Raw genomic sequence first — 26,627 nt, 5'->3', positions numbered from 1 at the left:
CCATTGTACTTCAACTTTACCAAATATATATTATAATGTCGCTTATTTATGTAGTGCTAAATGTTCATCTCAATCACCAAAATTGTTATTGTTTCATTCACACAAAGAGTGTTGTTGTGTTGTATAACCCTTATCATATAACTACAGGTGTCATATTTAATAACATATTGTAGATAAAAGTGTATAAGGTTCAAGGAGAAATATCATGTAATAGTTACATTTTTATTATATGGAAAACAATGAAATAAATAAATAGCATAATAAAAGTGTGGTGTCTATTAATCTATAAATAATGTGCGTAGCTTGCACCTATATAAATATAAATATTTATGAGCACAAACATTTTCAAAGATAGGGAGATTTACATACAAATGTAAAATTATGTTATAATTAAAAGTAAGCATAGTGGAATTTGACCTCAAAACAAACTCAGGTAATAATATTCATTCCAATTGAAGGAAACAAGAACAACTAAAATGTTAACAAGATAATGTTCTGTAATACTTGTATGTGAAAAAACTAATATCTTAGCTTTGAACAATGTTTGTTATAGTTTTAAATCTGGATACTTTTGAGTAACACAAAAAATATTAATTAATTGTGTCAGATGACAAATTGAACTTGGGCTAAAATCAAATATAAATACTATCTTTATCTACTTCAATAAGAAAAATAGACTTATTTGACTATTTCTATATTTATAAGAAAACATAGAGAATATACATAATTTACTATAGCAAGGCTTACAATAACTTACAATGCAAATATTTATCTATGCTTCATTTAGGATGGTTAGATAATTCTTCAAAGTGAAAAAGTTAATTTTTATCCTTAACTGGAGGTGGATGTCGGATAAAATAATGTATAGCATTATAGGCTAGATGTGGAGCCACATTGTAGAGGGGATGTATTCTGTTTAGTTCATTGCTTGGACGGCCTACAACATATGGATCTCCAGCACCAGTGCCATGCTGTGCTACTGACAATCCACTCAAGGCATAACAGGTGTGATATATATCCTTATGCCTGAAACAAATGATGCATTATAAACTTTAAAAATTAAATAAACCATGTTACAGGGTTCTGCTAACATTGGACATTTGGATTACTGGATGAACCAGGCCCATTATCAACACCTTGCAAAATTATTTGCAAGATAAGATCTAAGATCAATAACTTAATTCAACTTCCTTAAGTGGATTTTTTATAACAATATGATCGCTTGCCTGTGCCAATTCACAGACACAAGACCACATACTTAGAACCAAGTATATAATATAGTATTTTAATTACTTACTTTCCAGGTTTGTCAATAAAGCCTCCACTGGATAAAGCTTGACAGCAAATTATTATGTATTCTTGTAAAGCTCCTTGATCAAATAATACTGTTTCAAGTAACTCTTTATTGTTATTATCTGAAAAAAAAAAAACTTTGAGAAGCAAACATAATACTTAACTTGTTAAAATAACAAATCATATGGCTAATTAAGCATAATAAGTATCTTTATTTTGCAATAAAATTTGTCCTATAGGGACTTTTTCATTAATTTAGTACTTGATATTACATCTACATGTATGTCTTTCCACAAATGTCACTATAAAAAAAAGTTACAAATTTTCTCAGGAGTATCAAGTCTTATGTCTAATTTTTACCTTGTGATAATATAGCACTGATAATTGGAAATGCAGCTCCTTGCCAAAATGAGTAACAACCATCTACTAATTTGTTAGTTCTGCCTTGGAATCCTCCTTCCAGACGCATTTGGCGATTGACACACCATCTCAACAGTGCATCAATGTCACATAACTGGGTCTTGTTTAGCAGGGCTAATGATGCTATGCCACAGAATGCATATCCCCCATGGGCCTCCATGCCAGGACATCCAGCAAACCCTCCTTCATATGTCTGACAACCAACTATCCATTCTGCTGTCTTGTCAAATAAAGCATCAGTATAGGTGTTGGATATTTTAGCTATGCTTATTGCACAATATGCTCCTCTGATGTCTTGCTCACCACCCTTGTGGAGAGCAAATGACCCATCAACATCTCTAACAGTCCATAGAAACTTTTGCAGACTGCTCCTGTCCAATGAATTGTATGCTTCTTCTGTGCCTATGATACTGAGTGCATTAACAGCAGCATAAGTGGTTCCAAGGTGAGGATACTGGCCTGGGCCACCTCCATACCCACCTTCTTCATGCTGACATAAAGACAAAAAATGTACAATGTCAGATAATGTTTCAGCATCAGGCATATCATTGAGGAGCCATAATGAATGAAGGACCCAGTACACTATCCATGTTCTACTAGCATCTAAGCATTCATAGCTCTTTGGTAGAGTTCTCAAACAATCTTTTAATAACTGGCTGTGAAGTTTTTTTCTTACTATTGGCAAGTCAGGTTCAATAGATGCAGATTTCTCGAATTGTTTGTATAATTTAAGAATTGTGGTCTCCACATCAACCTGCAAATAAAACGACCTTGAGATATGAAATGTTCAATTAGATGCAAGAGTATGAGTGAGTAATAATATAGTGCTTAATTTATTTATCAAATTAACATAAAAATATAATAAACAATTATTTATAATAAAATGGGGGTCCTTAACAATTTAAATAGAAATAGAATAACCTGTTCAGAAGAAGTATCAGTCATCACATTCTCAGCATTATATGCCTCAGCAACTATTTCCTCGAAACATCTAATTCGATTCTCCATTATTTTGTAAGTCGAGAAGCAGTAGAATATTTCCTGAATATGTAATTGTCTGGTCCTGAGCGCACTCAAGTGCTAAATCCGATCTGAGCTACACCGACACACCGATATAGAAACACCTGTAACCTGCGGTTTATCTAATTAAAGATTACTCTTCAACTGATAAAATAATTACTTGTGCCAAGAATGTGTGACATGATTTATTGGACCAATAGTTATAGTTGAATGTGTTAGTGCCACATTTGTTTGTAATTTTGTTGATGTGCGGCTGTATGTCAACAATGAGATTTTTTAGCAATGTTCGCAGTTCACTATAACCTCAAACAAACAACAATTAATTAATGTAATTATTGCCATCTTAAATATAAGGTTGCAGTGACTTTTAAAATTAGATAATGGATATTACTAAGTATACTATATCTAATAACGAATACACACATATACAATATTTTGATTAAAGTAGGAAGGTAGCTAAGTTAAGTAGGTGCTTATTTAAAAATTTTTTTAGTCGATTTGCTCCTTGGATTCACTGTCACTACTCACTCGTTTCTCACACTTGACACTGTAGATGACTGTTCTGTTGTCATTGTTAGTTCTGTCACTGTCATGTCATCTCAGTGGATACTACTTGATACAGCTACGCTAGCATTTTTACGCTAACAGCGGATTAAAAATAATATAATAAAAATACAATTTCTGAAGAAGTTCAAAGTGGTTCTTGAAGTGGAATTTATTTTAATACTTTGTGATCCTTGGACTTTGAGATCTTATATTAAAGCTTACCATAGCCATAATTTTTGTCTTTCGTGAGGTCAATATCTGTTGGGGTGAAAATAAAATAATATCCTCAGAAAGATGATGCCAGGGAGAATCGGCAACTTGCCGATTGCTGCTGAAAATCCGTTAGGTCTCTCGTGGCACGATTCTGCATGGATACCATTACTTAGCCCTTCTAATATAATGGATTATTTTTCTGAACGTTCGAACCCATTTTTCGATCGTACTTGTAACAACGAAATAGTGAAAATGCAGCGGCTTAGCATGGACCAGCTTCAGTAAGTTATCTATACTAATATTATAAAGCTGAAGAGTTTGTTTGTTTGATTGTTTGTTTGTTTGTTTGTTTGAACGCGCTAATCTCGGGAACTACTGGTCCGATTTGAAAAATTCTTTCAGTGTTAGATAGCCCATTTATCGAGGAAGGCTATAGGCTATATATCATCACGCTACGACCAATAGGAGCAGAGTACCAGTGAAAAATGTTACAAAAACGGGGAAAATTACGATTCTCTTATGTGACGCAAGCGAAGTTGCGCGGGTCAGCTAGTGAGTTATATTTATTAACAAGTAGCCAGTAGGATAAAATGTTACTATGCTGAATAAAAAATAAATAGGTTAGTGTAAAAGTGTTATTCATTTCGGTATTCTTCATATAAAAAATAAAACATAAAATCTTGCTTGATTTGTTAACAGAAACATGACTGGGCTGGAATACATCCTACTGCATGTACAAGATCCCATCCTGTATGTGATTCGCAAGCAACACAGACATAGTCCAAGCCAAGCTATCCCACTCGCCGACTACTATATAATTGCGGGTATTGTGTACCAGGCACCTGATCTGGCCAGTGTCCTGAATTCTAGATTAGTAAGTTAACAACAACTACTTTATTTCTTTAATTATTTTGATGATTTTAAAATGAAAGTTTTTATTTAATTTGGTGCTGTAAAAACTATTATCATTATAATCAACCTTTTTTTCAGTTATCTGCTGTTCATCATTTACAATGTTCATTTGAGGAAACAATGTCATATTCAAGGTATCATCCTAGTAAAGGATACTGGTGGGACTTCAAAGCTCTAAAACCTGGTAATTATTATTAATAATTCTTACTTATTATTTATTCATATTTTAGTTAAGAAGAATGTCTTAACCCATAAAAAATGATGTTACAGGTTTAAGTCCATATGGGAGTGGGCAGTCTTCATCTAAGGATGTTAGTAGTACACCTAAGGAGGAACCTTCCACACTGTTTCAGAGACAAAGAGTAGATATGCTACTAGCTGAGTTAGTCAGACAGTTTCCATTGCCAGTCACACAGGCACCAAATCAAGTAAGTTCTTACTCAATATTACCATTAACTATACAATAGATAAAATCTAGTTGTCACACCAAGCAGCCTTGTACTTGAACCATCTAGATTTGCCTCAGTGCATAGTTTGTGGTTCCACACTTCATTATGTTCAGTATATAAAAACACTGCATTGGCCTGTAATTAAATTTAAACACAAAGTGAAATATTCTTTATTTGACTGCATATTTATACAAAACAAGGATTAATCACTGATACTGATACATTTTAAATTACAGATTAATGGTGTAACAGTGAAAAATGAGAATTCTAATGACAAGAGTGGTGACAAAACTGAAGGGAATGTCAATAACATCACTATTAAACAAGAACCTGTGGATCCTAGTGGCTCAGATATGACTAATGGAGGCTTGCAAGGTCACCCAGAGATCAAAACTGAGATTAAACAAGAGAATATGAAACCACCTCCTGAAAAGAAACCTAGATTATAATGGATATTTTTATTAAAACAGTAGCATTATCTTTATGACTTACTTATAATTATATAAGAATACAAACATGTAAATCTGTGCATTATAAATATTGTATAAAAATGGTCATGTCAGGACACTTTTTTTTCTCAACTGCTCCCTAACAACTTGGAATTTTCTTCCTTCTGAAAATTATACAAGTTGCCAACGTTTTCCTGACTTTTTACTTTATCAATGCAGATTTGGCAATTGATTTTCCTGGGATCCAGCAATGAGTTCATTATTGTATTTTTCTTTTTTCTCATACTAAAAAATAAGTAAATAATTACTTAAATCTGTATGAAACTAATAAATTTCACAAATGAATGAGCAAAAAGGATTTTATCAATACCTCATAGTGGCTTCTTTAAAACCTAAGTCCAACCCAAAATTAAAACCTAGTTCATAACCCATATCAAAACTTTGTTGGTAAACAGAGCTTTGGCCATCAGATGCGCCATCCATGTAACCAATCTGTAACAAAAAAAATATTGAAAACAAATAATAGTATGGAAACTTATACTTAATATAATTTATGGATGTTTTTCATCTTTTCAATCATTCTGTGGAAGAACATTGAACTTCATACTTTCGTCACAGGTTCTAAAGTACGCGTCCATGTTTTCCTAGATAAAACAGGTGAATCTTCTGAAGACATGATTTGATTCAAATTAGCTGTGATGAGACTCGAATCATCTGTTTTTGTTTTGGGAATGTGAGCCAAAAAGCATGCTATTAAAATGACATTGACATTAATGACAATCCACATGCAATCCAATCCACTCAATCTGTCGGATAACAAAAACTGATAAAACCAGACAAATCTAATTGAAAAAAAAAAAAGAATTAGGTAACGTTAGTTTAGTGTCGCTACAAAATAAATAATTGAACGTGCTTATTTATCCTTTATAGGCAATATAGCTTAAGATGTGAGTACATAGGTCTTCTTCTTTCCTTATTGTTAGTGGTGAACCAGCCTTAGACCGACTTTTTACGTGCCCTCCAAAGCACGGAGACGCCCAGTTAAAATTCCACTTTGTTGTCATCCATCTATGAAATCACCATTCCAAGGTTTACTTAACCCTCAGATCTTTTACTGACAGGTAAGTGAGTAGGTCTGAACAGTGTATACACTCATCATTTTAGTTTTTTAACGAATCGTGTAATGCCAAAAATGACGTTGTCTAAAAAATGTGTTGAACTTGTCAGCTGTCATATCAGTTTCGATTATAGGTTATGTTGGGAGAAAGCAAAGCACAAGAGTTTGTTTATTATTAAATAGGCTGGTTTTTTATTTCTTTTGTTATTCCAACTGCTGCGGCTAAGGTATAGTACGGATATTCTATCGCAGTTTGCAATAACAATTAAACATGAAGAAGGGCAAGAAGTTTTTTGGAAAAAAGAAAGGTACATTTAAACCAAATACAAAAAAGAAGAGGAAAGCCGCTGAAGAGAAGATAGTGAACAAGAAAGCTATATTTAATCGATATAAGAATGCCCAGAAGGTGGAGGAAGAGTTGGAGAAGAAAAGGAGAATGGAACAGAAGCTTCAACAGCAGATGACATATTCAGAGAGTGAGGAAGAGGAAGAAGAAGACGCATATGGTCAATTAGTGTCTTGCTTTAGTAAAGCGAAGAATACAGCCGCCGTGCACAGTGAAGACGAGAGTAGCAGTGAGGAGGATGAGGAACTTGAAGATGTGGATATGAATGGTGAGGAACAACCTGCAAGTAAAAATGCAGATAAAGAGGAAAGTACTGAAGAAGATAGTGATAGTAGCAGTCAAGACATTGAGGTAAGTCCTCTCTGTTCAAACTATATTTATACTATTGAGAGCTTAAATATTATATACACAATTTTCTATAAACATATCTAATATGAGTTATTTTTTTTTACAAAAATTTGGTATACAAATATATGGCATTGTTCTATTCTGATTTAAATGTCTATAATTCTCATACTGTTGAAAAAATAATGTTTCTTTTTATATTCAAGCTATTATAGAGATGTACATATTTTCATGAAATTATATTAATGCCATTGTATATATGATTTTCTTAATTTTCAGATTTCAATGCCACAGGAAGTTGAAACAGAGGATGTGATAGATGATCCTTTCAACAAACACCTTCAATATGACCTTGGAGATGATTTACTTGTGTCTCTCACCAGTACACCACCCACCACTGTCACTACTAACAAAACCTGGCCTACTTTAGGTAACTTATCTATAGTCATGCCAAAACCTATAGAAACACTATCAAAAAAGGTTAAACCCAAGATATCTCTATTAGAAGAAAAGACTTACGCAACAAAAGGAACAATGCCTACTTTACACAATAAAGTAGATTTTAATCAATTGCACATTAAATCTCAAATACAAGGGAATATAGTCTCTGCCAATAAAAATAATCTAGTGAAAAGAGATCTGGAACTGACTGAAGTATTTACACCTGTGCAAAAGGAACTCTTTGCTATTTTAAATAATTATCAAGACTTGTATTACCCAGAGAGATCATTTACAAATGCAGATGAAATAAGGTACACATATTGCCTTCATGTAGTTAATCACATGTTAAAAACTAGAACGAAAATCATTCACCATAATGCTAAGTTGTCCAAGAAGAGTGATTTGTCTGATGATTATCGTGATCAAGGACTGGTCAGGCCGAAGGTATGTTATATGTTTTTATTGTGGTTAAATTTTCGAATCATATGATAATCTGCCTTGTTATACTTTTATTAATAAAGCTGTTAATTGTATAAGTATTAAATAATGTATGTTGTTCATTCAGGTACTTATAATGGTGCCATTCAAAGATGCTGCATACAGAGTAGTCAAAACTATTATAGATATTTTAGTCCCCAAAGAGGCTGGAGAGGTGGTAAATAAGAAGAGGTTTGAAGATGATTTTACTGGTGGTGAACTTATAATGCCAAGGAAAAACCCAAAGCCAGAAGATTACGAACTTATGTTCACTGGGAACACAGAAGATACATTTAGGCTTGGTATGACAGTTACTAAGAAAACACTCAAGGTAAGGAAAAAATGAATAAACCTATTAATAAACAAACATAAAGATGTTCATTTACATTATTTGTTGATAGGGCTTTACAACATTTTAATTGCTACTATCCACATAATCTTGTGGCCCACTCATATTTCTATGGTGACAGCTCTTTAGTGAGGCATTATCGAGCGTATACGTACGCACTTAAGCACGCACTAAGATGTACGTCGTACAAGTACTGTGTACGCACGTAACACAGAACTTGATCAAAGTACATCTGAAGTTGTAATAATTACTTTTTACTGAATCATTATTATAATTACAGCTATACACGGATTTCTACTCTTCGGATATCATAGTTACATCACCTCTTGGGCTCCGTATGATCGTGGGAGCAGAGGGCGAAGAAGACCGCGACTACGACTTCCTAGCCTCCATTGAAGTTCTCATAATGGACCAGGCTGATGTGTTTCTAATGCAAAATTGGGACCACTTGTTGCATGTTCTTGATCATTTCCACCTGCAGCCCAAGAAGACCCACGGCACTGACTTTTCTAGAGTTCGATCATGGGCTGTCAATGGCTGGGCTAAATATTACAGGTTTGTTGCTTGTACTTATCTAACCAAATTAAAAATTATTGACAATAGTTTCCAACTTCTTCCAAGACGAGAGACATGAATTTAATTTAATCTTTATATATATAATTCTTCTGTAAGTGTGTATGTCACTGAACTTCTCTTAAACGACTGGACCGAATTTGATGAAATTTTTTGTGTGTGTTTAAGGGGATCTGAGAATGGTTCAGATACACAAAAAAAATATATATATAAAATTCTCGCGTCACAGTTTTCGTTGCAATACTCCTCCGAAACGACTTGACCGATTCTCATGAAATTTTGTGAGCATATTGAGTAGGTCTGAGAATCGGCCAACATCTATTTTTCATACCCCTAAGAGACAAAATATTTTTTTTTAATTTACATGGCAAAACAACGTTTGCCGGGTCAGCTAAAATATTAATAAAAAGTAATTTTCTATTCCAGGCAAACCCTTATTTTCTCATCAGTGGCACTGCCGGAAATAAAGTCGATTATCAATAAGAAATGCTATAATTATGCTGGAAAAGTATTGGTTGAAAATCCGATAGAAGTTGGCAGCATACAGCAGGTGCTAGTGCAAGTGCCTCAGATTTTTCACAGGTAAATAACAAATATCTTTATTACAAATTGTAGCGCCGCGGTGACTCATGTCGTTGCCTAGGAGAATAACGCCATCTAGCGACGCAAAGCTAAACTAGCAAGCATATAGGCAGTTCTTGAATCGCGTTACATACATAACGCCTCGGGTTCGAACCTGCGACCACTTGCGTGTGAGGTGTTAACTTATACCGATAAGTATAAGAGTAAAAATAAAAAGTATAATTTGTTTTGTTTACAGATTTACAGCTGCGAATCCTTTAGAATCAGTAGAGGCTAGATTTCAATATTTTATCAAGGAGGTTTTACCAAAACAGCGTGATACACTCATGAGCCACACACTCATCTATGTACCAAGTTATTTTGATTACGTAAGATTAAGGAACTACTTCAAAAAAGAAGATATTGGTTTTGTGCAGATATGTGAATATTCCAAGGTAGGTGTTCAGATTTCTTATATTTTGTAATTTTTTTACTATTATCACTTAGACAGCTAAGCCCGCGGCTACGTCCGCGTGAATAGATTTATTGGAGTAAAAAGTATCCTATGCGTTATTTCAGATTATAGGCTATGAATGTATCTCATTTCATTTAAATCAGTCATACAAACATATATAAATCTATTCACACTAACTTTTAGATTTATAATATTAGTTATTACTACAACCAATTGCAACCACACTAAATATAAAAATAAAATTGTGTACTACGCTAAGTAAAAAGTGTTAAGAGCTTCCGAGCCTCTCAGTTATCTTTTTTAACAGATATTTTACTATTGTATTGCAGGACGCAAAAATCGCACGAGCCCGAGATATGTTCTTCCACTCAGAAGCACACTTTTTACTGTACTCCGAGAGAGTGCATTTCTTCAGAAGATTTAGAATTAAAGGAATACGACACATTATATTTTATCAACCGCCTATTTATCCGCATTTCTTTTCAGAAATGTGCAATTTAATGCAGGTGCGTTTTAAATCCAACCCTCTGGTCTTTAATATCATTTAGAGCCAGTTTCAGGGCTACTAGATTTGTATCTGACACTCACATTTATTCTATCTTATAGAAAAAGTTGAAATTAAATTAGCAAAGCAAAGGACTATGGGCAAAAATGTATGGGCTCCGTCCCCACCTACCAACAAACATGGAACTGATACCAACGTGTTCATAAAGTGCCCCCTATTTAATTAAAATCCTTTGTTTTTGATAAATCAGTGGGAATATATATTTAAAAAAAAAAAAAACAATTTGTAATTACTATTTAACGTATATTTTTATTTTACATTTGTAAGTTATTTTAACATTATTGTTATATTACAGTACTAACTCATATGTATAATAATGTCCTCCTAGCCGATATACGGCTACGGCGGTCAGTTTCATTGAAACTGGCCATCTGTGCCGGACTTTGTTTATAGTGTCCAAGTGTGTGCACAATACACAGGTACACTCTCTATTCCATCACTCTCATAGTTTGGTGGGACGGATAACCGACACGACCAGTGGGAGGTCAGGCGCAGGACCGACGGCTTTACGTGCTCTCCGAGGCACGGAGGTCTTCGACCTCAACTTCCTAACTCCGGGCAATCTCTAGGAAATTCTTAACAGAAAATCTCAGAAAAGACTGTTTGGCCCGGCCCAGGATTCGAACCCGAGACCTCTCGCACCGCAGTCGCATATACTACCGACCGCGCCACAGAGGCACTCATATGTATATACTTATATCATTTCCATTATATGGTTAATACATGTTATTGATTTCATATTTCAATAATTATTTTTACTCGTCAATTATAATGCTGTCTAACAGATGCGCTGGCAGATTAAAATCTGATCAGATCTAAAATCGTGGGTTGGAGAGCGGGGGGAGGGGGTTATTTTGTACCCAGCTATCTTTATCTGCATGCGGCGTCCGCCGCTGTGCACTAATTAATAAATAAATGAGCATGTATTTTGGAATTAGTCGTCAATAATACGTTAACGAGATATATGTTTAAACGTAAGATACTATGAGAACCCCATGCATTTGGGCAATGTCGCCATAGTATAAAAATATCGTCTTGCCAAGATATATCAATTGAGCTACATTTCATTTTTGTTGATGGGTGGGGACGAATCCGCCCATAGTCCTTTACACAATCTACTATCAAAATTCCACCCGATAGGGTAACCGGTACTTAATGTATTATAGTGCTTAAATAAACTTCTTGTTTTGATAAGCATAACTACGCTTTAATATTATAGAGTTCAGATATTTTTGTTGTTATTAATATGGGTTTTTTTGATAATTACAGGAATCAAACCAAAACAAGTACGGTGGTAGTGAGTGCAACATGACGGTGACGGCACTGTTCTGTCAGTACGACGTGGCGCGAGTGGCGGCGGTGCTGGGCTCGGCGCGCGTCGCTCGCATCTTGCGCTCCGACAAGTCCGTACACATGTACGTGACAGGGGAACACTGACACCTACAACTCTAATAAATATATTTGTAAATAGTACGCTGGATTTTTATTTACTTTAATTACAAAATACTTACCTGTTAGTAATATGTTGTTTGACTGATAAATGTATTTAGTATCGCGTAGTGACCGTATCTCCGCAGCCCAACATTAATGCAAGTGTGATAAATCGTTTTATACTATGAAATTACCTTTACGACATCCTATGTATTAAATAGGCTACGCTTTTGTATAGATGATCCAGGAGCTCCATGCTTGGGTACTACGCATATCTTGAAGTTTGTATCACCCTGAGTACCTGAGTACCCTTGTAGTCCAAGGTAAATGTACTTGCACCCTTAGGTGCATGTTATTTGATGAACTTTTGAGTACGTATGGCCTCTGATAGATACCACGAGAACCTACTTGGCAGTTTTAAAGATCTACCTACTCGGCTGCGTGACACAAATGAGGGATATGTTTTTATATGCTGTGTGATACTCTCAATGGCTACATTAAAACACAAACAGTCTTTAATATATTTATTTCATTTAAATATGAAACTAAGATTAGGCGTTTTCTAATTTACACCTACGTGTGATATTAATTTGACTAAACAATAATTCATTAAAAATACCTAACTATAATTTACTACCTAAATGTAATGGCTAGCCAACTTCACAGTTTGTGTTTGAAACTAAGATAAAGCACGAAGGTATTCTGTAATAAAATAAAACATTTATCATGCTAATAATGTACTAGATATCATGGTACTAGAGACCTATTATACCTATGATGATATATTAAAGGTTAAGTAAAACTTTAGCCCTCATAATACCACTATTGCTGGTAGATATATGCATTAATTTGGAAACTACACATAATAAGTACAAGCCATATCTATCATATTATAATATTCGCAACACAGGTAGTTACCAATAGGTACAAACCATTTCGTAGGTTTTCGTTAACACTTGACACCTTGGTGGTTAGTATCTACTGCATTGCACCGATTGCACGCCACGTACTATGAAGTTATAAACTAAGGCATTACACAGGTCTATATTACATTAAAACTAATCTTAAAAATTGGTGTTTCAGTTCAGCCTTCTGATGTCATTGGCGCCAAAATTTTTAGAGCTACTTACATTGCTATCGGGCGGTACAGACGTTAAAAGCTACTGGCCTTTTTACTGTAAAAGGGTTTTGAGGAATCTTTTTATTTTGTAGCTAACCGTATAATACAAAGGGCAATCGCTATTAGTCACGTTAGTATGCGTTATATGCTTACAGTGTCTATAAACTGATGCTTTGCTCAGTAAAATCGATTCAATACCTAGGGACTTAAGTATTGATGCAACTTTACAACTTTGTTGTTAATGTATAAAGCTAGTCAAAGCTCCATCTAATATGTTCAGTATTTAGTTATTTTCGATAGCTATGTAGACGTCATGTGATAAGGCCTGTGTAGTTCAAAGAGCCATTGACATCGGAAGTTACATTAAGTAGTCCCGGTGATGTGGTGTCAGGTAGGACTGTGGTGTCTTCAGTGATGTCCGTGGTCAAGTCGGACATGTTCATGTTAGTCGAGCCACTGGTGGTGTTCTCCGGTGACTGAAGTATGCTGCCATTCACTGCGGTATCGCCTCCTCCTGAAAACACACAAATAGTTGGTTACTTCAATTTAAAAGACGAAGTTAAATACATTATGTGAGATTAAATCTTTTACAAAATATAAGTTGGACCCTTTTTCTTATGGAACAATAGTGATAAAACTTGATTAGATATACAATAATATCCGTAGAAAATTTGCCAAATGTGTAGTGATACCTAGAGATAGAGCTCAATGTAAATCGATGCAGCCCTAATATTGTTAAGAATTTATAAAAATATTATATAAAATTACGATAGTTAAGTATATAAATTACCTGCATAGTAATGTAATTCATAGGAAGCTTCTAAATTATTATGTCATATTTCTTAAAATAGTTAGTTTGAATAGAAACACGGAAACATCTACTTGATCTGAGCGGTTAAAACGTTTTACGGCGTCAATGAATGTAGTGCAGATGTAATTATTTACGTTAGTAAACGCTAACACAGGAAAAATATCTACATAGTCATATAAATATTTAGAAATGCTCGGTCGGTGCATTTTACCCGATAATTTACAGCAAAATGTTTGTGTATTCGGAATCCAGATAGAAATGTGAAGCTTGAAGTGAAGGACAGATACACAGAATAGAAACTGTGTCGGTTTTTCAAGTGATAATTTGTTTTTCAAGTGTTAGTTTGTGATAACAAGGTATATAAACCGGTATCATATAACCCTACGGCTAGAGTAACACGACGAATACGGACGCTGATACAGGACAACAAGGACCTTTTCACGGAAGACGAGTACGAAAGACTGTATAAACCGAAGTCGCACCAACCACCGAAATTATATGGCCTGCCCAAAATACACAAGTCCAACGTACCACTGCGGCCTATCGTGAGTCAAATCGCCTCTCCTACTTACGACCTTGCAAAGTACGTTGCGTCAGTATTGCAGCCACTTGTGGGAAATACACCGTCTTTTGTGAAAGATTCGCGGCACTTCGTCCAGATTATTAAGGACCTTAGATTGGAACCGGGCGATGTCATGGTGAGTTTTGACGTCGAGTCGCTCTTCACCAATGTTCCAATTAAGGAGTGTTTGGACGTGGTAAAGACCAAGCTAGAGGACAACGAGATGCCGTTTAACTATATTGATCTTCTTAAAAACTGTTTGGACGGCAACTACTTCCTTTTCCAAGGCCAACATTACCTTCAGATTGATGGCGTCGCAATGGGCAGCCCCGTTGCCCCTGCACTGGCTAATCTCTGGATGGAGCACTTTGAGGAGAAAGCATTGGCACTCGGACCAAAAACCATACGGCTTTGGAAAAGATATGTGGACGACATCTTCTGCATTATCCAAGGAGGTCAACAGGAAGTAGATCAATATCTAGAACACCTAAACTCCATTCACCCTAAGATGAGGTTCACCTACGAAATGGAGACGGACAGGTCGTTGTCATTCCTAGATGTGAGGGTTGCCGCGAAACCCGATGGATCCTTATCACACTGTGTTTACCGGAAACCGACACACACAGATAGATACCTGCACGCTACATCACATCACCATCCCCGTCACTTGCAGTCCGTTATGACGTCACTGAAGAACAGAGCTCATGACCTCTGTGACCCTGAACATGTTGGGAAGGAGCTGGAACATGTTCAGGAGGTACTACGAATGAACGGATACCACGTAAGTCGACGAAGGAACAGGATCACGAAACGGAGTAAACATCCGGAGGTCAACAGACAGCCCGCCTACTTGCCCTACGTCAGAGGAGTGACTGATAAGATCGGGAATGTATTGAAACAATACAGCATCAGCACAGTGTTCACGCCGGGGGCAAAAGTCAGCAGCATGGTGGGCACACCGAAGGATGTACTACCGTTTCAAACACCAGGTGTCTACAAGATCAACTGCAGCTGCGGTAGTTCCTACATAGGCCAGACTAAGCGGTCGATAGCTGAAAGGGTCAAGGAACATATCGCCGCTGTTAAGAACCGTCAAATCAGCAAGTCAGCCATTGCGGAACATCTACTCGAAGCAGGAACTAATCACTGGATTGAATTCCATCGCCCTCAAGTCCTCTCCACTGAACGACATTTCTACTCGAGGATTGTTCGTGAAGCGATCGAAATCAAGAAACATCCAAATTTCAATCGGGAAGACGGCTTCAAATTATCCGCGACGTGGAATCCAGTGATTACTGTTACAAAACCTCGCTATGTTTCGCAATCGGTTAGCTCACAGAATAGGGACACGGTTAGTGTAGTGTGTGTTGGCGGTTGGAAAAATCAAAATATGAGGGTGGATGGACATTCGTCCGCCTCATATACACGAAGTCCTGTCATCGCTGCTCCAGTCTGCCTGGGACCACGGCGAGTGCAACCTGCGCCGAAACGTTAGGCATTTTAAGGTAAAATGCGTGTTCGCGTTAATTCCCGTATTCTATTATACATTAAACATGCAACGCGAGAGTTTAAAAGTTATGATAATTTGTTAACATCAATCGCTTGTAGAGTAACAAATGAGAAAATGTTATGTGTTTTTGCAGTGAAATAACCATGTTTGCCTTTTTCCAGCGCTGGAATGTGGTAAACATGGTTCCTGGGTGAGGTCTAATAGCATTGAGAGTCTTTGTCTCCTTTACACACCAAAAACCAAATCTGAATTCGTCAAATTACAGCTAGGACCACAAAACATTATTTTGCAATTTGTATATAATTTTCAAGAGATAAGTTCAAAAAAGGTATTGGCTTTATGCTGAGAAAGTACTCTACCAAATCTCACCTCTCTACATAAATCGCTCAAGTGCCTACATTTAAGTAACCTACTTTCTTCCTTATGTACGATTAATTCATATACGATTTCCTTAACTTGTGTACGTAATGTAGGTCAACATTGATCGATTACTTTGAATTGCAGAATATACAGCCTTTATACGTTAAAAACTAGGTCATATATTCGCGTACTCGCAGACCTGAGCTCTTTTAAAATCACTTCTTGCAAGTATGTTATAAGATAGGTACTGATTCGGTACGAATGTATCGAAATAACTACAAGAGTATATAAAAAGCTTGTATAAAAATTGTAGTGATGTATAAATAATGTGCATCAAAAACATGTCATCGGGAACACTGGGCATAGTGGGTCCTACTATCCTCTGGGCTCTGGTATTCGTTACACTGACCTAAGTGCTCGCACACGGTACACTTATCCAATACACGTTGCGCCGTGTGCTATTCTGGGCATTTCGGCAGAAACTGTGTGTGATTTATATGTTATAAACATGATCAGTGAATAACCGAGTGCGGGTTATTGTGACTACCGACAGGCAACATCTATATTTAGCTTAACTGCTGGAGGCGCCTGCACGAACACTCAAACACTGACGGCCGCAACCGACGTCCAGAGATTCACGAAGCGAACACTACCAATATGATCTTAATTCATAAAGTTAGCTCATCTCGCACATTCGTAAGTGGGATTGTTACTGTAAGGATATCTAGTATAAAGTGCCTGACTATATTATTCCAATATCAAATAGGATGGTATTATCTATAATTCTCTACTGAAAACAGGTGCCAATTGGTTTCAGAGCGAGTACTTAGGTACATTAAGTACTGTTAATGATAAATCTGCATGGTGTATAATACTTATTAATAAAACACTTGTTTAGCTTGTTATTATCATATGTTATGTGCAGTATGTGTCATGCAATATTTGAAGCAGCACACGGTGTTTTAAAAGCCATAAATATGCTCAAACATGTATTTAAAATATCGTAAAATTTACGAGCTCGCATTATATTTACCAGTTCTTTGAGATTTTAGAATCGTTAATGTATATCTAATAAGATATAAAATTTTGATAGCCCAACTAAAGCGCCCAAAAAATCTAATGTAGGGTAACCTACCTCAAATTATTTAACTAGTTTGTATTAAGACTACTCTGCAATAGCGTAATTGTAATACCTTAAAGTACCTATACTTATTAAGTGGCTACGTAAACTGAAACACTATCTGTTTTGATCTATTTGTATTTCTGAATCATCCGAACTGAAATGACCACTTGATTGATTGCCTAATCAGTTAGCAATGTTGAAAACTAAGATCGTTTTATTTTAATACTAAGTGCACCTGAAGGTTGACTCATCCCACTGACCTTACTTATTCTCAAACTTTAGGTGGTTTGTTTGTTAAAATGAAATGAGATTATTTGGAGCGCACCCAATGTCTTGGTAACAATGTTGGTTGAACATAACTCTGTTTCCGCACCTAAATCTAATGTAACGTGCTTAAAATAATTTATTACGGTTTCATGGGGAGGAGATACAGTAAAATATATGCGTCTTTATTGTACCTACACATCTCGAAATCCAGACAACCGTTATCAACTTAATATATTACATACTATATTTCTATTATACGTAGGTGTGTATATTGCTAAAGCATTATTTTAATTTGTAATTGTCAGCTCACAAAAAGACAATCACATGTACCTACTATTATTCTATTAAACAGGGTACACACTGTTTGTGCTTAGGTACGACCATATGCGGAACTATTCTCGTATTTGTTATCAGCTGTACGAGTTCAAGTTAGACTAGAGTGTTAAGGGGACGAAAGGAAAGCGTGTCGGTCGTGTGACCTACCAGTGAGGGGCATAAAGCATGTGGGCATTGGTGTGGTGCTGGTTTGCTGCTCTACATTGTGAAACACCTTGCGTTGCGCGTACTGCGCGTCCTTGGGCTCCCAGAAGAATACGTAGTAGAGCGAGAGCATGATCGCGGCGAGCGACACGCAGAACACGTACACGATGACGGTGAGCACGCGCACGCTCTTCTTGTCGCGCTTGCGCTCGTACAGCGCGTCCAGCACCACCTCGTGGCCGGCCGCCGTGCCCAGCCGCACGGAGCCGCCGCACGAGCGCACGCTGCCTGACGTGCACGACTTGCCCGACATCGTCCTCGACGCCCTCCGACACAATGCACCGCGCACCGCCTCGCACCAAATCCAGGTAAGTGGGACACGCTTATTGATATGGCCCAGTTCTGTTGATGCGCCGCGGCCCACCGCCGTGCCGGGTCACGCCGCTCGTGTCTGCCGCTTGACACCTCCTGATGCCGACTACTGTTTCATTATTATGGCGCCCGCTTCGGAATTCATTTGTTTATCCTTTAATTTCACGCTCGGTGTACGTGAATCTATTCCAGTTCCTGTGACGTAGCCATACGATCGAGATTCGTCTGTCATAGGACCGTCCCTGAACTTTCATTGTTTTCAGTAAACGGGCATTATGCTTTTTTCAAAGTTTTGCTGTGCAAAATAAAAATATAAGCCGTCGAGAACTGGTTGACGCGATTGTTACTCGGATACGTATCGTTAGACACACACGCCGTCGCCGGTGGGCGGGCCGCGAGAGGGTTTGCACCTCGTTATTTGTTTCGAACGAGTGCGAAGAAAGTATAACGACAAGGTAACGAAGTCAATTTAGGAGAACGGAGACACGTTATTGTGACAGTGAGTGAAGTGCGATGAAGGGCGCCGGCCGGGGCGGCGGGCGGCAGCGCGGCGGCGGCTCCGCTTGTGCCGGCGAGCGCGGCCGAGACGCGCGCCGCGCCGCCGCCGCCTCCCGGCGCCCGCCCGCTCCTCCTATGAGATCAATAATATGCAACACTTCTCTCATTTCTGCAACCACTAGGTAGATACGTTACGTTGCGTAGGAATCTGCGGCACTTTATCTTCCAACACCCGTTTGTTACATCAAATATCAACAACGTATTCTGTTTGTAAACAAAACAGGTTGAGGGATTCGGATCTGAACTAATGCCTATATCTACATATAAATCTATTCTTGGAAACAGATAGTAAGGAATGTAAGAAAAGGTTAAATAAGAATTAAAAAATATATAAGTATTTGCGAAGAATAAGAATATTTAAACATAATGATAGACCAGATTGCGCTGTTTTTATTTTCTAGAGTTTCGAAATCATTAAATTATTTATCTAATGATTTATTACTGAGCCCGCCTTACTGAGTCTCTTGTCAAAAGAAGCTCTGCGATAGCAAAATATTGCAATTTCTAATTTTGTTCTTTAGGAACTTACTTAATATGTTTTTTTTTTATATTTAGTGGTTTCTTTAATAGCAATTAAAACAGTAATTCCTTTATTTGATAATGGATTATGGTTACATGATCATACTAAAGAATGGAGCATGTCTCTTCCTTTATAAAAAAGCGCCTTCTCTCCCCTTGCGAGAAAACAATCAATAATTTTCTCAGGTAGGGAATATTAGGTTATGTGTAACCACCTCGGTATCCAACCCTCTGGTTCGCAGATGGACACACCCTAGGGCTCTCACGCTCTCTCACACGGGAATCTCCCAGGGCTCTATGGGAACAATTCTATGAGCTCGTAATTTAGAAGGTGTTATGTCTGCGTGTTGTATTATCTCAGTAAACCAGTGTGAATTTAGGTAGTTTTCCTTATATCCCTCAGATCTACCTAGTGTAGCAACATTGAGCGCATGTCTCTCCGTATGCCGCTCTCGCTGCTGGGGTAAAAAGACTCTGCACTTTCAGGAGATTGAGAATCTTTTCTATCACACTCTTATTCCTCCCTCACCCTCTCTCTATACCGTCATTAACAGGCAATACTTAAGTAATACAATATAGTCTCCGCTTGGGTTCTGCTCAACTTTGAATTACAACTGCGCAAAACTAATAGAGGTGAGTGGAACACACCCTGTACCTTGTTGTCCTTACATAAATAAGGGACAATTTGGGTTGCGTATAACAAACAACTTACTTTTGTCAGAAATAAGTATATTGAGTTTGCATAATTGTGTTTACGGAGCGCCTCACAAATGGCAATAGACATATAAATGTATATTTTGTTTCGTTTGTTATGAATTCGGGATAAGAATAATCTAGGGTTATTCAAATTTACATATAAATGTAGCCGCAGTGCGTCTTTATTTCAAACCAGTATTTTCTTAAGATTAGCTCTACCTTTTTGTATTGGCACAAAAAATATGAAGTGTCCCTGTGGATGTTTCAATCTGCTACAAATAAATCTTTTATAAAAAATTCTCGTGTCACAATGTTCATTTTATTATTCCCGTACTCCTACGAAACGGCTAAATTAAGTAGGTCTGAGAATTGGCCAACGTCTATTTTTCATACCCCTTAGTAATAAGGGTTGTCCACCCTTAACATTAGATTCACCACAATCAAACCAAAATCAACAGACATCTAAATTTTTACGCTCTTATTACCAACCCCTATTTTTTAATAACCTTAGTATAATCTATATGGCAAAGGTACGTTTGCCGGGTCAGCTAGTTAGAAAAATATATGTGAAATGCGACTGTTTGTTAATCTTTATTAATAGCGCGTATGAACATACAAAAAAACCCTTTTCGGCTTTTTTAAGTTAGCACTGATATCTTTCATCGGCAGGTCTCTATCATAATAAATTATTACGTAAAAATAATAACGGTAACAATAATATGAACATTGCGTAGCAAATAGCGTAGGGTTTAGCGTAGCGGGTACTGTAGCGTAGCTGTCGTAGCAGGTACTGTAGCGTAGTAGTCGTAGCGGGTATCTGTAGCATATCATGTTGTGTAGCGTGCTACGACACACGCTACGAGGATAATATAATTATTTGGATTTTGACTTATTAGATTGTATTGAGCGTAAGAAAATCATATAATGTTCATCATGTACTATAAGAATTCTTGAATCATTAATTTAAATTTCCGATTCATATTGATGTTTAAAGGATATTAAAGTACCAATTTTTGTTACTCGTGGATTAATTTTGAATAGTACAATTAGCTAAGGCAGAATTGCAAACATGGAACTTCGAAGCCGCAGCATTATAGTTGTCGCACGTGGTAAAGTTATATTAGGTATTTATTAGTGTTTTAATCAGCTACTTCTCGATAAATAATGTGAATGAGTTGATATGCTGTTACAGCGATGTACTAGTCTCATTGAAAGAAGCCGCAAAGAGTGCAGGTATCTTCACTTTTTATTCCATCATACACAAAGAGCGTTGAGACGGAGGACTACCGATCTGAACTTCCTAACTCCGGGTAATCACCGATATTCGGTGGAAAAGTTAAGAAAACGTTTCTTGGGCTGGGATTCGAACCCGAGGTATCGAGGTGCGATAGCGGCGGCATACGCAATTTTAATCAGCGCAATTTTACAATTATTTTATTTTTTCATATATTTAGATATGTTATGAAGAGATGATGAACTTGTAATATGTTTACAGCTAGTATTAACAAGGAGAAGGTAAACCTTCAACTGTTTGTATAATCAAACAGAATCTGCAGATGTCTAAAATAAATATCTTTGTAAAGTCTATCAACAGAATCATTTGTAAGAAGGCAAAGTATGCTTGGATTATAGAGTCCTATCGACTGATATATCGCATTCGGCGGTCAGTTTCATACTAAACTAAACTAGTAGACAATATGAAGGATGACAAAGGTACCGAGTTTTGAGATCCCAATTACCGAACTGGAAATAATAAGTGTATTTGGCCACACACTTAGCCACTATAAATAAGCTCTGGCGTAGTTGACTAGTTTAATTAAAGTGAGCCAATATTCGCCAGAAAAATAAGAATTAGCCTGAGCTTTGGTCTCTAGTGTGTTTCTGCATTTTCAACAATAGTAAGCGAATGGTATTTCACGTCTATTCGTGTTTCAAGATTGCGAATTCGTTGAAGTAAATATTTTAATTTGTATACTGAACTGAACATTCAGTCAATGATTTATGTAACGAGCTGTTAAATATACAAAGCCAACATAAAACTCAACAGAATAAAGTAATTGATGTTCAGTTTTGGACACAATTGGGTTAAGCTAATTGGATTACAGGAAACCCTTCGTGTAAAACCTAATATACAGGGTGTAAACGACGGTTAACCGAAAACTTCAGTGTTAATTTTGTGACACTAAATGCGCGAAATTTACTTCAACCATTTTTCTCGGAAATGATTGGTTCCCGAGTTAGTCATTTTTGAGCATTCAATGTATAGTGAACAACGCGATATATCTCCGCGCATGCCTACGAGATTTCTGGCGGCGGCGGCGCGCTGAGCGACGACATGTCGCGACGCGTCGTAGGTATCAAAATCAAAATCAAATCATTTATTCATTTAGGTCAAATGTTGACACTTACGATAGTCGTTACAATTACTGAATCTACCACTAGCTCGGAAAGGGGGTAGAGCCTTATGAGAAGAGCTAGCGAGAAGCTCACGGCCACTCTTTTCAATCGCCAAAAGTTTTACAATGTGGTTGATACAATAATTGATCATGCGAGGAGCTGCCAACAATCAGCGGTACGTACGCGTACCACCACGTCTATGCGCTCACTAGTATGTATTATTAGATAACAATCTCATGTATCGTTTATGGTAGATATCGTAAGTACGCTCGTATGTTACAATAGCTCATAGTAAAATTGTAAGTAGGTAGATACCTACTTGGCTTACGTGAAATCAAACAATAATAGCAAAATGTAACCAATAATAAGAAAGTGCTAAAACGAATTGTTATCAATGTCTATCAACACGCAATTACCTGGTGTATGGCGAGAGTTTGAGTAGGTACCTTTGGATCCGGACGTACAGGTGCAGAGCACGCCGTGCACTTCCACGTGCTTCACCATACATAGCACATCAACATTTCTTCCTATTTACGAACACAACTGCACTTCGAAAACAATAACAACAAAAATAATAACAATAAAAACACTAACAACTCAAAACCGAAACAATAACAAGTAATAATAAACAACAGTTCACACACGACACGACGAATAGGACATAACGAACGACACCGGTGAAGAGCTTCCGTCTTCCGCGAGCGAATTGCTCGAACTATCGATCAAAGAGAGCCGCCGGCGCGGGCGCCTCTCCGCTCACTCGCGCTGCCCCTCGCCCGCGCCACCCGCTCCTTCCGCGCCGTCCGCCCGCGCGCCGCCGATTTGGTGACGAGCGACGAGTTAGGATCCCAGCGAGAGATTAGATTCAATAAAATATTGATGTGGCATTACTATTTTTACTTGTCACAGTTGTTACTGGTTGCATTGTAGTTTTATTCAAATACCAAATAACATTACAAACATTATTGATGTAAGTTTAAAAAACTTTGATATTTATAACATAAAATCAGCTTAAAGTAAATAAAATAAACACGAAACGTTTATTTAATTAAACCATAAAAAATGAAGGTACATAACAATGATAACAATCAATATCCATTAATATTCTTATCAGAGAAACTAACTTATCATAATTCATAATCCCCGGAGAATTACTTAGCATCCATTTTGTCGCATCCCATCTATGTAACATCCACGCGCGGTCGCGGCGTCACGCGTCACTACGGCCATCTACTTTTCGAGTCGCACCGCGCTTGTATGAAGTATGAATGAGCGTGTAAATATCGAATAGAATTTTGCAAGAACAAATTTTAATGGAACAAAGCGACAATACATGTTAAATTGTTTATTAGAGATTTTTATAGCGCTAAAGAATATCAATAGGATTTTTTGTTGTTCTGTATGTATTTGTACGTGTAATAATAAGATATCACACATTTTAAATCTTATGAATTTACCTTTTATCGGAGAGCGGGATAATTATGTAATTTTCATTTTTAACATAGAACAAATACTAAGTAACGCTGCATACTAGTGAGTGTGAGGTTGACAGCTGTGTGCGTAATCGTGTCTGTGTGGCGCGCGTAAGCGGCGTGACGTCGACCGTCGCGGCCGGCCGCCGCCGGCGCGGTGTCGTTGGCCGAACAGCTGATAGCGAATTTATACGTTGTTTTAATCCATTGCTGTTTTTTGTGAAAAACAGTAATATGACGGTTTTTTTTTTCATATTCATGTTGCATTGTGTAGTATTAACGAAATAATACCAGAAAAAAATAAAAAAAACGCATAAAAAATCGGAAAAATCAAGAAAAAACCGATGAAAATTTTCAACGCCATAAGCACCAGAATCGTGTCTAAAGTCATTTTTTTTCGTTTTCGGTAGGCTGTCGTTTACACCCTGTATATGTTGAACGATGACGAGGTGTGGGTACACAATATTGTGTAAGTTCATTCATAAACTCAATTATTTAAAACAACTTGCCGCACTTGAACATGGGAGAAGCTAGAAATGATGGTTTTTAGGATAACTAAAGCTGAGAGCTTATTACTTTCAGGACAGAGCCACGAATAGAGAAAGTATTATTATTATTTATTCAGCAGATCAAAATAAGTAAATTTTGATTTGATGTTGAAATTGTAAAAAAAATACCCATGTTGATTTTATTATGCAATATGCTGACTTAATGAACCTTTATCACGTAAAATTTCGTTGTATGTAACTAAGTAACTGAGAGTATATATAGTGATATTCAAAATTAACTATATCAAGACAAAACAATAATTATTAAAATTACTTTCTCGGTTTGATACATGAAATAAACCTTTCAATATCATATATTTGTACAGTTAATTAATGTGGAAGGAATTAAAGCCATCATGAGATTAACTAACATATCACTAGTACTCGTATGAAGTGTATGTAACGTATGTCGAGTTAGCTGCCAATAATCATGTATAAATCTACTTGTGGATTTCCGATTTAATCCGCGCTTTAGGGATATATTTTTAGCAGAACTTCAGGCGCGATCAATACTATCTAAGTGAGTTATTTATCTAACAGTGTTAGAGGAGAAAACAAGTTTTATAATAAAGTTGGCGAGTCCTTATACACTTACTTAGACTTTTTACACATACTCGTAGTATAATAAAATATTTTGAATGATAGAAGCTCTTTTACATTATTTTGCTCTTATATCGAGATGTCCAACCTTAACTTAGTCACCATTTCTAGACTGTATTATGTAACCAAGGAGTTTAAAGGACATATCAGTATTCGTGGAAATTACATGAGTTTATCATGAGTTTTATAAATTAGTTGTAATATTTAGGAAAATGGCAATATAATATACAAACTACATACTTTTATAGAGTTTATTGAATAGCTGGCGCGACTAGTGGGACGTTAAACACCCGACTATCCCTAACAATTAAGTAATTATAGTGAATTCACCCAATTAAGTAATTAATCGAAACCGAGTGATGTTCACTAGCCCTAAGGAATTGCGTCCAGAGAGTAGTGTGTATTGTTCAAGTCAAAAAATTGTTTTATTGGAATCATATACATCTTCAGAACTAGGCATAGTCCTACATATTTTTTTTACGAAAGCCTTTCATCTTTTGAATGAATATTTTTCGTTATATTGGAATTTAGCTTGTTGTAATAAGTTCCTAGTATATTTTGGTGATAGCAATTGTGGTGTTTAAAGTGAAATCGACTTACCTATTGGAAGTGGTTCATCTGAGTGCACGGCGTCTCTGTAGTCGGAGAGGTTGCCGCGACGGGCGCTCAACTCGCTGGTCTCGAGGGGCAGCTCCGGTGACTTCCACACGCAGATGTAATATACGGACAGCAGGATCGCAGCCAGGGACACCGACAGCAGGTACGCCAGCACAGTCAGCACTCGTACCACTTTGCTCGCGGGTTTCTGTTTGTAAATATCCGACGTCTTCTCCCGGAGCTGGGCGCCGACCTCCTCCGACACGCTGTCCTCCTCCGGTGGACCAGTCTGACCGCACACCGACATACTGCTATCGCTACATGTTTCGATGGGAGAACTTTTGACAAAAATTAAATAAGTGAGGCCGCGTGCGGCACCGGGCGCGTGTACCAGCCGCGGTCGGGTGGAGCGAGTGCGGCGGTCGAGCGGACAGCGGCCGCGTCTGCCGACGAGTCCGGCGCCCTCACTCCCGCGCTATTCGCTAAACGCCAAACCGATCAACTACAAGTACACACGTCACAGATTTGCCAATGTTACCTAATGTCCATCTATCACAAACCGTAATTTGAATATTATATTACTCTCTTAAAAATATTTTTAGACCAAGTCAAAAAATGTAATAGAGCGAAAAATTCTAGAACCGATCAAAAAA

The 26,627-nt window shown here is 37.1% G+C and overlaps 5 protein-coding genes across 8 annotated transcripts; 2 read left to right on the top strand and 3 right to left on the bottom strand.

Moving 5' to 3' along the window:
• Positions 1-9: 9 nt before the first annotated feature.
• Positions 10-3,054, bottom strand: Fntb (Farnesyl transferase beta subunit). Its single transcript, XM_076126504.1, has 4 exons — positions 2,635-3,054; positions 1,654-2,467; positions 1,298-1,415; positions 10-1,026 (listed from the first exon to the last, which is right to left on the bottom strand). Exons 1-4 carry the CDS (start codon positions 2,719-2,721, stop codon positions 819-821), a joined length of 1,227 nt encoding a protein of 408 aa, XP_075982619.1. The 5' UTR covers positions 2,722-3,054; the 3' UTR covers positions 10-818.
• Positions 3,055-3,308: 254 nt separating this feature from the next.
• On the top strand, positions 3,309-5,493 carry MED6 (mediator complex subunit 6). The gene is made up of 5 exons (XM_076126878.1): positions 3,309-3,773; positions 4,192-4,366; positions 4,483-4,588; positions 4,675-4,832; positions 5,090-5,493. The coding sequence occupies exons 1-5, from the start codon at positions 3,574-3,576 to the stop codon at positions 5,300-5,302; spliced, it is 852 nt and encodes a 283-aa protein (XP_075982993.1). The 5' UTR covers positions 3,309-3,573; the 3' UTR covers positions 5,303-5,493.
• Positions 4,984-6,059, bottom strand: LOC142981172 (uncharacterized). Of its 2 annotated transcripts, XR_012959925.1 has the most exons (4): positions 5,910-6,059; positions 5,673-5,794; positions 5,370-5,587; positions 4,984-5,279 (listed from the first exon to the last, which is right to left on the bottom strand). XR_012959925.1 is itself a non-coding variant. In XM_076126879.1 (3 exons), the coding sequence occupies exons 1-3, from the start codon at positions 5,976-5,978 to the stop codon at positions 5,431-5,433; spliced, it is 348 nt and encodes a 115-aa protein (XP_075982994.1). In that variant the 5' UTR covers positions 5,979-6,059; the 3' UTR covers positions 4,984-5,430. The 2 variants fall into 2 exon arrangements, 1 of the variants encoding a protein (XP_075982994.1); XM_076126879.1 differs by having other exon boundaries at positions 4,984-5,587.
• Positions 6,060-6,529: 470 nt separating this feature from the next.
• Positions 6,530-12,024, top strand: LOC142981103 (U3 small nucleolar RNA-associated protein 25 homolog). The gene is made up of 8 exons (XM_076126787.1): positions 6,530-7,116; positions 7,390-7,995; positions 8,117-8,359; positions 8,658-8,932; positions 9,377-9,532; positions 9,771-9,966; positions 10,316-10,492; positions 11,821-12,024. Exons 1-8 carry the CDS (start codon positions 6,691-6,693, stop codon positions 11,986-11,988), a joined length of 2,247 nt encoding a protein of 748 aa, XP_075982902.1. The 5' UTR covers positions 6,530-6,690; the 3' UTR covers positions 11,989-12,024.
• A 468-nt stretch (positions 12,025-12,492) lies between these two features.
• Positions 12,493-26,451, bottom strand: inaF-D (trp-interacting inaF-D). Of its 3 annotated transcripts, none has more exons than XM_076126757.1 (2): positions 25,978-26,451; positions 12,493-13,616 (listed from the first exon to the last, which is right to left on the bottom strand). In XM_076126757.1, exons 1-2 carry the CDS (start codon positions 26,279-26,281, stop codon positions 13,414-13,416), a joined length of 507 nt encoding a protein of 168 aa, XP_075982872.1. In that variant the 5' UTR covers positions 26,282-26,451; the 3' UTR covers positions 12,493-13,413. The 3 variants fall into 3 exon arrangements, with proteins under 3 accessions (XP_075982872.1, XP_075982871.1, XP_075982873.1); XM_076126756.1 differs by lacking the exon at positions 25,978-26,451 and adding an exon at positions 18,219-19,163; XM_076126758.1 differs by lacking the exon at positions 25,978-26,451 and adding an exon at positions 18,286-19,163 and having other exon boundaries at positions 13,454-13,616.
• Positions 26,452-26,627: the final 176 nt, after the last annotated feature.

The sequence above is a fragment of the Anticarsia gemmatalis genome, chromosome 19, assembly GCF_050436995.1.
Source record: "Anticarsia gemmatalis isolate Benzon Research Colony breed Stoneville strain chromosome 19, ilAntGemm2 primary, whole genome shotgun sequence".
Taxonomy (NCBI): Eukaryota; Metazoa; Arthropoda; class Insecta; order Lepidoptera; family Erebidae; genus Anticarsia; species Anticarsia gemmatalis.
The sequence above is the reverse complement of the archived record's forward strand: the minus strand, read 5'-3'. Positions and strand labels throughout refer to the sequence as shown.